Source organism: Puma concolor, chromosome A1, assembly GCF_028749965.1.
Source record: "Puma concolor isolate L17-30 chromosome A1, mPumCon1.1.hap2, whole genome shotgun sequence".
NCBI classification, from domain to species: Eukaryota; Metazoa; Chordata; class Mammalia; order Carnivora; family Felidae; genus Puma; species Puma concolor.
The window spans coordinates 8,522,064-8,534,293 of record NC_141667.1 but is presented as its reverse complement, the minus strand read 5'-3'; the positions used below and the strand labels follow the sequence as shown (position 1 = coordinate 8,534,293).

General features: G+C 52.2%; 1 protein-coding gene across 1 annotated transcript in view; it reads left to right on the top strand.

Annotated features, from left to right (window-relative positions):
* The first annotated feature begins 1,136 nt into the window (after positions 1-1,136).
* DAP (death associated protein) overlaps positions 1,137-12,230 on the top strand; it is a 65,613-nt gene continuing 54,519 nt past the window's right edge. Inside the window, exon 1 of the mRNA XM_086676140.1 lies at positions 1,137-1,357. Coding sequence (XP_086532266.1) covers positions 1,303-1,357 — 55 coding nt within the window. The 5' untranslated portion in view covers positions 1,137-1,302. The remainder of the gene's footprint in view (positions 1,358-12,230) is intronic.

The window sequence follows — 12,230 nt, the reverse complement described above, 5'->3', positions numbered from 1 at the left end:
ACAAGATCCAGACAGAAGGCTGATGATGAGCCTTAGAATATTCAAACGTCTATAAATCTAGAAGAAAAGCCAACACACCTAACAGAGTTAGGAGGAGGCTAAGGAGGAGAGGGACGGTCAGCCAGGTCAATGCTGACAGGCCAAGTAGGATGAGATGGAAAGGTGACCCCCGGATTGGGCAGCATGGAGGTCATAAGTAACCTTGATAAAAGAACAATGCCTGTTTGAGGGTAACCTCGGGGGCAGCTGGATTGGACTGGGCTGAGGGGTAAAGGGGGAGTGAGGTGTTTAACCTCTTTGATCAGTTGTATTGCCAAGGGTAGGATGTACAGCCAAGAGACGGTGGTATTTCCTTTCCTGAAGCCACTGGGCATGTTTGAACGCTAATTCGGCAAGGCGGGATGGATGGTGCAGGAGAGGATACCTGCAATTGCAAAGCGCTTGAGAAGGCGGGAGTGATGCGAAGCAGGGCACGAAGGCTAAGGATCAGCTTTGGACAGAACCCAGATCCATCGCAACAGCACGCCGGGGGAAGGGGGGGGGGGGGCACAGAGGCAGCAGCGCAAGAACTCAGTCCTGGTCCCTGGCTTCACAGCGCTTTGTTTCTCCTGGGGGCTGCGGGAGGCACTCCCATATGCAGGGTCTTTGAGCAAATCCCTGCAATCCTCAGGCTCCTAGTCGGTCCCACGTGGGGTCTCATTTCCGCACATAATTAGTCGCTCCAAGTGTGAGCTGGGTGTGCACACCTGGCCGCGGGCCGGTTCCCAGACAACCTGCATCACCCCCTGCGCGCGCCACCCCGGCGGCAGTTTCCGCACCTCCGTCACCGCCCCTCCGGCGGGGGGGCGGGGTGAAGCGCGGCGCGAGAAGGGGCCACCCTCCCGCTGGGCCCTTTCGATCTCCTGCCGGAGTCTGTGCCACCATCAGCCCCGCCTCCTCTAACCGCAAACACCCCACCCTCACCCTCCTTCTTCCTCCAGCGCCCGCGGCCGCAGCTTCCAACGTGGCGCTGCCAGCCGCGCATGCTCAGTGCACAGAGCGGGAGGGAGGGGCCGGGGCCGGCTGGGCGGGGCCGGGCGCAGTGACGACAACGCGCAGCCGCGGGCAAGGGGGACGCGCCACGTCGGCGCGCGGCGGCCGCGCCCCCTCCCGGCGACCGCAGTTGCTGCCTCCGTGCGCGGCCCCGCCGCCCCCCGCGCGCGCCTCCCTCGCAGCCCGGCGCTCAAGCTCGCGCGCGCCCCTTTCCCGGCTCGCGAGCCCGCCGTGGTCGCCGTCGCAGCCCCTCGAACGCGCGGTCGCATCATGTCTTCGCCTCCCGAGGGGAAGCTAGAGACGAAAGCCGGACATCCGCCCGCCGGTACTGACTCGTTCCCACTTTTCTCTCCCGCCGCGGGGCGCGAGGGCGGGCTCGAACCTGCGGACGCGGGGCGCGGAGGGGGCGCCGGGCGGGGGCGTCCGCCCCGGCTGCGGGGCGCGGGGGCCGCTCGGGGGCTCCGCCTGGGCTCCGAGCGCCCCCGGCTTCGCCGGCCCGTGGGAGTTGCATGCAAATCAGAATGATTGGAAGAAAGTCGCTTGCACAACTTCCCCCGAGAAAGTTTGGGCCGAGTGCGTACTTAGAAGGGACAGACAGATGTCTTAGGAAAACGGGCAGCCGGAACGCTGAAAAGTCCATGTGTGTCGTGTCGTGGTGACGATTAATTGTAGGCTGACAGCATTTCGTGCGGATAAAAGAACTAGAGAAGCGGAAATAATTTTTATCATTAATCACTCAGTGTGATTCCCCCCCTCCCCTTCCCGACTTTCTTTCGCATCCAGCTTTTTCTTAAAAGTTTTTCCTCGGACTTTTTTTGTTGTTGTTGCAAATCCTGAACTTATGAGCCAAGGAAGTTAATTAAATCCAGGATGAAGAGTCAGCTTTCTCGAGAAAAAAAAAAAAACAAAAAAACGAATCTAAGCAGACTTTTTAAGTTCCTAGGGCCCACCTCCTCCCTCTCGGAGCAGGGTTCCCGTTTGTTCTTTCGACTCTGTCCAAATGGGTCGCTGTCTCTGGAATGACAATCGATCCATATGGAAGGACACAGGGAGAGACTCAAAGGCTACCGGCGCCTCTGTGTGTGTGGGTCTTTCAGAGTCTAAACTGTACACGTTAGTGTTATGAACTCAGCCTTCTAGTAACAGAAGCCTTGTGGAAACGTGGCTGCTTTCTGTGCCCCATTTGGGCCCATTCTTGTTCCAGTAGAGTCGCCTAATCGCCATCTGCTGTCCTCACGTTAGGACACTAAGTCTCTGCCTCAACAGGGGCAACGGAGCAGTTTTTCAATAAGGTGCATTCCAGAGTAGGTAATATTTTTCACTGGTGAAAAAAGCTCTCAACAACAGGAAAGCTAACTGGCACTAGGGAAGAAAAATGGCTGACTGCCGTGTGGGGATTTAGGAGGTGTGGGATTTGGGGAAGACAGGCTTTGGGGCCGTTTGTATTGCATTAGTTACAAAAAACAGGACCTCAGAGGGATTTCTTTTTTTTTTTTTTAATTTTTTTTTTTCAACGTGTTTTATTTATTTTTGGGACAGAGAGAGACAGAGCATGAACGGGGGAGGGGCAGAGAGAGAGGGAGACACAGAATCAGAAACAGGCTCCAGGCTCCGAGCCATCAGCCCAGAGCCTGACGCGGGGCTCGAACTCGCGGACCGCGAGATCGTGACCTGGCTGAAGTCGGACGCTCAACCGACTGCGCCACCCAGGCGCCCCGAGAGGGATTTCTTTTCAAGATAACTCTGACCTTGGATTCCTCCTGCTAGGGATCCACGTCCAGCTGCCTGCTCACCTGGGCAGTTCTGCAGGAAGGAACCCCTCCGGTTGCAGTCGTGTCCTTGGACTATGTGGCATTAGTCTGCCCATGGCTCCCCTGTCCCCGGGGAATGAGTGCCATTAAAGCGTATCTGTTGGAATGATACCAAATCCACGTAGCAGTAATTAAATTGCATGGAGAGACATATCCATATGGAGATTTTTAAGATCAGAGGTGTATATATAAACTGTACATTGCTAACTCCCTGGGAGAAATTTCTTAAAGGACTCTGATTTTCTGTGAATTGTGAACAGCTAGGCTTTGCGAATTACAAACTGAATAGCTTATTTATGCCCTGAGGTGCAAGGAACCAACTTTTATGCTGGTGAGCAGTGAACCTGGGGTTCTAAGTTTTGAGGCCTGTCACTTCTCTGGGGCTTACTTTTCCTAATCTTTGAAATGGGAGGGTTGGGCCAGCTGACCTTCCTCTGGGAAAGCCCAGGACACTCTTCAGTTCAGTCCCTTCCATCCATCAGGATCAAAGCCAAAGGGCTTTTAACCCCACAGGTAAACTCAAGTGACTTCAGGACAGGTCCTTCAGCCTTTGGGTTCCCAGTCAAGAAGGAGCTGCTTAGGGATCTGTCACTGTTACTCTGCATTTTCTGAGACTGGTCACTCTTGGCCAGAGTCGGAGGAAGGGCCTGGCATCCTGGCCCAGGGGCGCAGGTTAGAAAGGGGCCTTTTGCTTTCTACGGCTTGGCTTGCGGTATTTTGCTTCCCAGTAGTGCCCCTCAGCGCACTCTCCCAGATCACAGAGTTCCCTGCGGGGAAGCTCAGGGTCTTCTTGCTTACTCCGGCCAGAGAGTAGGAAGCTCTGCAGAGTAGATGTTATTAAAAAAGAAAGAAAGAGAGAGAGAGAGAAAGAGAAAGAAAGAAAGAAGGAAGGAAGGAAGGGAGAGAGAGGAGAGGAGAGGGGAGGGGAGGGGAGGGGAGGAGAGGAGAGGAGAAACCTGGTATAATAAAGAGTAATCATCAAAGATAGCCAAGAGCACCATTCATAAATCAAATAACCACCTTAAAAACTTTAGGAACCCTCTCATTAAGTGCTTAAGTTGGATGACAAAGACTTGTGCCTACATCCTCAATCAGAAACAATAAAATTCTCTCCCATGACTGTCTTCATGTTCTTTTGTGTTTTCTCGTTATTGCTGTCTGCACCAGGGACCCTCCTGTGCATCCCTACGACATTCCGTTTCCTTACTGTCACACTTACATGCGCCTGTCTGCCTCTCTTCTCCTTGCTTCTGCCTGGGACTTACTGAGATCTTCATCCCCGGGGGCTGGCACAGTGTCAGGCACAAAATAATAAATAGCTCCCTAGTGAGTTTCTCCCAAGCCGAGCCTCTTCTCACCTCTCACCTTCCCCAGACAGAGCATGCAGGATCCGCAAGGTCCCTGAACTTTTTTTTTTTTTTCAATTTTTTTTTTTTTTCAGTGTTTATTTTTGGGACAGAGAGAGACAGAGCATGAACGGGGGAGGGGCAGAGAGAGAGGGAGACACAGAATCGGAAACAGGCTCCAGGCTCCGAGCCATCAGCCCAGAGCCTGACGCGGGGCTCGAACTCACGGACCGCGAGATCGTGACCTGGCTGAAGTCGGACGCTCAACCGACTGCGCCACCCAGGCGCCCCAAGGTCCCTGAACTTCTGAGCTGCCTCCAGTGAGTCGTAGTGATGCAGGGAGGCTGTGAGCCAGTTTAGGTAGCATCTTAGCAGCGGAAGTAGTAACCAGCCTGTGCTGAGTGTTACCGTGTGTCACTGTTTCCTTCCACCCTTCTAAATTCTTGGCTGAGGACCCTCCTACTGCTCACAAAAGACAGACTGACAAGAGAAAAACAAACAGAAGTTTGGTAACACGTATGCCTCCTGTACTTATGGGAGAGACCAAGGAAAACGGAGTAGCTCCCCAAAGTGGCGCAAACCACCACCTTAAATACCAGCTTCGGGGCAAGACTGGTGGAGGCATCGCCTCCCAGGCTGCAGTGCTCCTGTTATCCTAGCCCGGCCCTTGGTAAAAGTAATGAAGTCTTAATGATTGGAGACCTCGCCACTGCTCCCAGCTACAAAGTATCTGCGGAGAAATGGGCTGAGACGGCTCGTTTTGTGAGCATTCTTGCAAATACAGATTAGCAAAGTTAGAATTAGCGAGGTTCTGTTGCATCACACAGCAGGACCAGTGCGCCACGGCAGAAAGGAGAACGTAATTATCAGACACACTATTACTTATTTCTGCCTGTCTTCGGGAGTCTGTGGCAGCGACGTGGGCAAAATCTCACTCTTCAATACATTTTGCTGGCCCCGTTCCCCTCCATCTCCCAGGGTAGCCAAAACCATATGTCAGTAAAGTTCTTGTAAATCTATGGGATAGCTTTGAGCGTTACTAATTTTACATATGGTTTTCTTTGAAAAGTAGACTTCTCATCCCTTCCAGAGCTGAGTCGTACGGAAACATAAACACGACTGTATTTATTTAAAGTGAAACGGGAAGTAGACTACTTTTTTTAGTAACTTCACGATAATTGAATTCTTTGTTACGTCAATCACTCAAATGTGAGTTAAGGATGCATTCAAAAGATTGTGGGTGATGGTTCTCCCTAAATCATCTCCAGAAGGTTTTTCATGTTACCGAGGCCAGTGTATTGCTAGCAATGAAAGACTAATTTGTCTTTTATTGTATTAAAGCATAAAGCCACAGATTTGCCGAGCTTGCCCCCAGTGTCCTCAACCCAGTCACTGATTAACTCTGGAAGACTACAGGGAAGAGGTCTGCCTTCGCTCCTGACATGCCAAGAAAAAGAAAAAAAAAAAAAAAAAGACCCTTCTAGTCACTGCATTTTTTTTCAGACGCTTCAAGTCGGGGTGGAACGCAGCATTTCTAAAACACAGTTTAGGTTTCACTTTGCTCTTCAGGACTTTGCTTCGTGCTCTGTGTATGTTCCTTCCATTCAGGACGACGCCCCATGCATTCGTGCTTGGTTCGGGACATGCTTTCCCCTTCCCCGCTTGGGGAATCTTTGTGTTTATATAGGGAACACTCACTATTCTATCAAGTACTGTATTAGTCCCAGTTATATTAAAAGTATGAAGTATTAATTACAGTTCTATCAGTAAGTCCAATAGTGCTCACTGCCGTAACAGACACCCCAGAATCCCGGGCTGAACTGGTCGAGGTTTGTTTCCCTTTCGGGCAGGCGGCCCTCCCACAAGGAGCAAGTGCAGGGGCCGGGGCCCCCGCTGGCATGGCCTGTGCGGAGGGGACAGTGGGTGTAGGTCATGGTGTGGGGGCTTACGGTCACACCTGTGACTTCCACGTGTCACTGCATCACTTTTCTTTGGCTGCTGTAGCCAGCCTTGGCCAGAACGCAGTTCAGTGGCTCCAGCCCACCTGCAAGGGCGGCTGGGATGGGGAGTGAACCCCTAGCCTTATGCTCCAGTCGCTGGTGCCAGGTTTCTCTGCTGGGCTTCCAGGCTCGGACCCTATCCTCCCTGCACTTTTAGGGACTGGCTTCCCTAAACTGAAGGATACCCGTGTGGCTGCCCCCACCCCCTCCTCAGCTTTGGCCCAGGCTGCCCAGCAGGGTCCCCAACCTGGTCCAGTCACCGTGCAGTTTGTCCTTTGGGTCACAGCCCCGTTGCAGAATGGAGCGCGCACGGCTGTGGAGGGCAGCCCGGCCTGTCTAGGTCTGATCCAGAGCTCCAAGGCCCTGGCCATCACACCATGACCCTGAACTTCATTTCCACCCCTGGAAAGTGACCGGATTGCCCTGTATAATGTCAGGGCCTTGCCACCTTCGTCTTCGATTCTAAGCACAGAATAGCAGTTTCCCTCCATTCTTCCTCTGCTCTCTTAGGGATCAAACCATCAGGGGTAAGTTTGGAAATTTTTCAGGGGCTCATTTTTTAGCACAAGTCATTGCTTCCCCCCGCCACTGCCTGTGGACCTGGAAGCCCCTGTCAGGACTGCTGGCCAGTGAGTTCTCCGTGCCCGCTCCTGGGGAGCTGTAGCTGCTAACTGCCGTGGACCTTGCTCCTTTGCCCGCATCTCCACCTGACCTCCCAGCCCTGGGGGGCGGGGTGGGGGGCCCGGCTCACCTGCCCTGCCTGAGATTATGGGTTTGCTCCTAACCTACAGCTTCCGGCTGGCTTCTGGTCTGGTTTCTTTTCTTCTCAGCTGAACAGTTCTGGGACCCTCGCACCCCTTCTTTTTGCTGGACTAGCTTTCCCTCGAATAACATTTCAGCGGCTCTTGTCAGGTAAGAACAAAGGTGCGGTACACTTCTCACGATGTGCTGGGACACCTACAGTTAGTTAGTGCTTTGGGGATATTTGTGTGAAACGGGGGCTGAGACATGAGTAATCCTAGGGAGAGCCTTCTCGTCCCCCTGCCCGACTTCCAGCTGTGGGGCCCTCTAGCCTGCTACTGAGCAGGGACAGAGAAAGCCGCCAGCGACCCCCTTACAGCCAGCACACCCCGACCCCTGAGGGGATGCCCCGGCCACAGGAGAGTGTGCTCAATATGTCCCCCCTGGCAAAGTCTGACCAAGGAAGATGCTTCCCCCCCCCTCCCTTTACCCCTTAGGCAGGAAGCTCTCTGCAGAGAGCTCTGAAGGTCAAACTCACGGTCTTCCCCAGCCTGGTGGCAGTAATCAGAGCCTGCCCGGGCCATCACTGTGTCTTTCTATGCGGTCTGTGATGCTCTCTGTCTTCTGGAAGGTCCAAGCAGAGAAAGGCCTGCAGGGTGCGGTTAAGGGCACAGGCCGCAGGGCCAGATCCGGCTCTGTGCTGGCTCGGCTGCCGGCTCCCCCCGCCTCACCCTCGGGATCCACCCCTCAGTACCTGTGAGGTGGGAGATCACGAGGCCAGTGGTGAGAAAGGTGCCTGCACCTAGCCGTATGGTGAAATGGTGAGGAAGAGTGAAGCTGAAGAATGAGCCGGGATCTGATTCCCCGGAAGCTTCCACACTTAGATGGTGATACACTGACAACGGTCCTGCTGTTGGGTAGCTGACCACATCAGCGGAGCGCTTTACAGGGTGTCTCCCCCTTCCCCCATCCCCCACCCCCACAAGCCTGGACCTTCATCCCGTCTTACATCTTAGGTGACTGTCATGAGGGAAAGGACAGCACCGAGGACACAGGCTATGGAGGTCTAAGTACTAGATGCTGAGGGTTAAAACTCCTTTAATAGGAGCAGCTACCGGCCGAGGCCTCGCCACGTGCCAGGCGCTGGGGGAGCCGTGTCACATGGGCTAAGTCATTTAGTCCTCCGCACCCCCTGCTGGGAGAGCACGGTCTCCCTTTCCTCCCAGACGGAGCACCCCGAGCCACAGAGAATGGCAGCAACACACACACACACGGGCGAAGCGACACGCGTGTGCACGCACACACCCGGGCAGAGCCAGGATTGGAACCCAGGGATCTGACTCCAGGATCATGCCCCTGACGTGCGCACAGCGCTTCCAAGGGGCATCTGGGATTCTTTCATTTGAGAGAAATTCTGAGTTCTTGTTTTCCTAATGTCTCCTAAAAATACTCACATTTGCAAAGATTTCTGCAAAAATAACTCTGGCCTTTGTATTTTTTACAAATGAGGAGTTCTAGTGACGGCGATAAAACAGCCACAATAAATGCTGTCGTAGATTTTGGCAGTTATCGCCAGTTGAAATGAATCTGTCTCGTTGTTGAGTTATTATTATTATTGCCACTTTTTATTCCTGCATTAATCACCACACACGCTGTGAGGGATTGATGAAGTTCATTGTTTTTATAAACCAAATTAAATGAAGTGCTAACGGTGGGGGGGGGGGTGGTGACTGAGCCTTGACGTGTAGCGACTTCGACAGAGCCGTGGAGCTTTGGGCTGGCTTATTTCAAATGTCGACTGGACCTTCATGGGCGGCTTTCTTTGTATGGTTATACAGCCCTTTTCACTTTCGTCCATTTCTAGAACATATCTGTGAGCTGTAGTTTCAAAGTGTTATGTCTGCCAAGTTGACACGAGTCAGGCATTGTTTTTTAAACGGGCCTGAGTATTAGTCACCTCCAGCTGCTGTAACAAAATCCCACAGGTGGGGTTTCGTTTTCTCAAAGTGCTTGGAGACTGGAGGGCTAAGATCAAGGTGCTGGCGGGTTTCTCCTGAGGCCTCTCTCCTGGGCTTGCAGACGGCTGTCTTCTTGCTGTGTCCTCGTGTGACTTTTTCTCTGTGGTGGCATCCCCAGCGTCCTTTCTTTCTCTTAGACGGACACCAGCCCTGTTGGATTAGGACCCACCCTAACAGCCTCATTTTAACTTCCTCACCTCTTTAAAGGCCCTATCTGCAGCTACATTCTGAGGTGACAGGGCTGAGGGCTTCAACATGTGAACTCGGGGGACACAACACAGCCCATAGTACCTTTGATCAATTTCTAATGGGTGTGGGCGAAGGGTGGGATATATGGGGAGGAAATGAATTTTAAAAAACTTTAAAGGACGCCCGGGTGGCTCAGTTAAGCATCTGACTTCGGCTTAGGTCATGATCTCGCGGTTTGTGGGTTCAAGCCCCACGTCGCGGTCTGTGCTGGCAGCTCAGAGCCTGGAGCCTGCTTCTGATTCTGTGTCTCCCTCTCTCTCTGTTCCTCCCCTGCTCATTCTCTGTCTCTCTGTGTCTCTCAAAAATAAATAAACTTTATTTTTTTTTTAATTTTTTTAATGTTTATTTATTTTTTGAGAGAGAGATTGACAGAGTGTGAGCAGGGGAGGGGCAGAGAGAGAGGGAGACACAGAATCCGAAGCAGGCTCCAGGCTCTGAGCTGTCAGCACAGAGCCCGACTCGGGGCCTGAACTCACAAACTGTGAGATCATGACCTGAGCCGAAGTCAGGCACTCAACCGACTGAGCCACCCAGGCACCCTAAAAATAAATAAACTTTAAAAAAATTTTTTAGAAAAACAAAAGTTTTAGGGGGACAATTCTTACAGCTCCCTTTAGCCAAAAACATAACTCTCTGATCTTACATTTCAATAGAAATGAATATTCAATAGAAAATTATCTTAACGTGTTACAGAATTTTCTTTCAGTTTCTGTTTCTTAAGGTTTGACAGACTACTCAACCTGGAATATTGTGATAAGCCACCTGCAGTGGTGTTTTTGCTTGCTTTCTTTTCATAAAAAAAAAAAAAAAAAAAAAAATCTGAGCCCAAAGTGAGGGAGATCCCCAGGAACCACACCCGAAGAAGAAACAAATTCAGAACAGTTAGCATGAGCCTTGGGCCCACATGAGGCAGGTGGTGGTTTCTCTTCCTCTTTGTATAAGGACACCAGTATGTTGGATTAGGGCCCACCCCACCAGGCTCATTTAACCCAAGACCCAACATAAAATGGGGTGCTCAGAGGTCAAACCTGTGGAGCAAGGGAGAAGCCCATATGCCCAGCAGCACAACGGGATGGTGGGGAACCGCTCTCCTTCAGCCTGGGCTCCGGTGGGGGAGAAGAAGTCTCCCTAAGAACGTGTAAACGCAGGCCTGCCTTTACAGGGGCTAGGAGTTCAAAGCTACAGCTTGGCAATCCCTGTTCTGAGAAATCTGACGTAAAAAGGATTTCCGGGTGCCTGTACTGGTTTCACAAAAGTGTATAACATCTTTCCGAAGGGAGGCCGCCTGCACCCCAGGCCCCAGAGGCCCCCACAGACAAAGCCATTCTGAAGGAGAGCTCATAATGTACAATCACCGGAATGAGCATGACAGTCAGCAGACAAAACTTGCAGTGGGATTAGACTCCCAAGGACCTCAGATCATACAGTAATTGAATGTACAATGACACGAGTATGCCTAAAACGATTGCACACAGAAAAGACTTAAAAACACAAGACACGAAAAAGACCCTATCAAGTAAAAGACGGGGTGAATTGGAAATGCCCTAGAAGTGAAAAATAAAATGATTGAAATAAAAATCAACAGATGGGCTCAGGGTGCCTGGGTGGCTCTGTCGGTTAAGCATCCGACTTCGGCTCAGGTCATGATCTCACGGTCTGTGAGTTCGAGCCCCGCGTCGGGCTCTGTGCTAATGGCTCGGAGCCTGGAGCCTGCTCCGGATTCTGCGTCTCCCTCTCTTTCTGCCCTTCCCCCACTTGCGCTGTCTCTCTCCTTCAAAACTAAACATCAAAATTTTTTTAAAACAGATTTTTGGAAGAATTCCCACACAGGATTATATTTCCTCCTTTCCAAGTAGAAGGTCCCCTTGAAGAGAATTCGTGTTGGTGGCAGATGTGTCCTCAGACACAGTCCTTTATGTTACCCGCCCTCTGCTTTGCATTTTTCCGACGGGCTGCTTGCTGCTAGGCACTGTTGGCCTCGAAGCAGGTGCTGTCGGCCTCCTGAAGCCCAGGCCGCAAACTCTGGCTGGGAAATTGAAAACTAATAACCCCCAAGTGTGGGAGCCTGAGCGTGTTTTTCACATTCTCCTTCCTGTTCTTTAGAATCATAAGGAAGCTTGCCCTGGACTTTTCTTAATTCAGCAGGGGCCCGAGGACACGGTCTGCCACGTTGGCTGTCTGTGATCAGAGCTGTGCGGAGGAGGGGGGGCTACATGGAGAGCCGCACACCACGACCCTGAGGGCGGTGAGCACCGGTCACTGGGCTGCACTTTGTTTCAAGTACTCGCCGCCTTAGTCCTGTTCCGGCTGCTGTGTCGGGGAACCACAGACTGATGGCTTATAAACAACAAAGCCTCTCGTGGTGCTGGAGTCTAGAGGTCCAAGATCAAGGCACCAGCAGGTTCGGTGGCTAGTGATTTGGCTGTCTGGTGCGTAGATAGCCATCTTTTTGCTGCGTCCTCACGCGGGGGAAAGGACAGGGTACCTCGGTGGGGTGGGGGCTGAGGGTCTTTCATATGAGCCCTAATCCCATCCAGGAGGGCTCTACCCTCGTGACCTAATCACCTCACTGAGGCCCCACCTCCAAACACTGTCACACGGGGGTAAGGTTTCAACAGCGTCTCTTATTTAAAGATCTCAGGATGATGCATCTCTTACCCCCTTTCTACAGATGAAGCAGCGAGGCTTTGAGGGGCTAAATAGTCCAAAACCATACAGCTGAGGGCAATGTGGTGGCTTACTGACCCCACAGCACGTGCCCGTGACAGTCACGGGAGGCTGGCTGTTTGAGGATATAAGGCCGGCATTTCCAAACTCTTCTGTGGAGGACTATGGTCCTGAAGCATGAGAACCAGCATTACTGGGGTGGGAGGGACTCGCGGCATCATATGAACTTGGGGAAGGTGCTCTGCCCTGTGCCCCTCATAAAGCTCACAATGCATGCTAACGGCCAAGAAAATCTGTCTTGAGGAAACGCATTAATTTGTTCAACCTAGCATTTCCCACGCTAACAGATCCTAGAGTCCCCGCTTT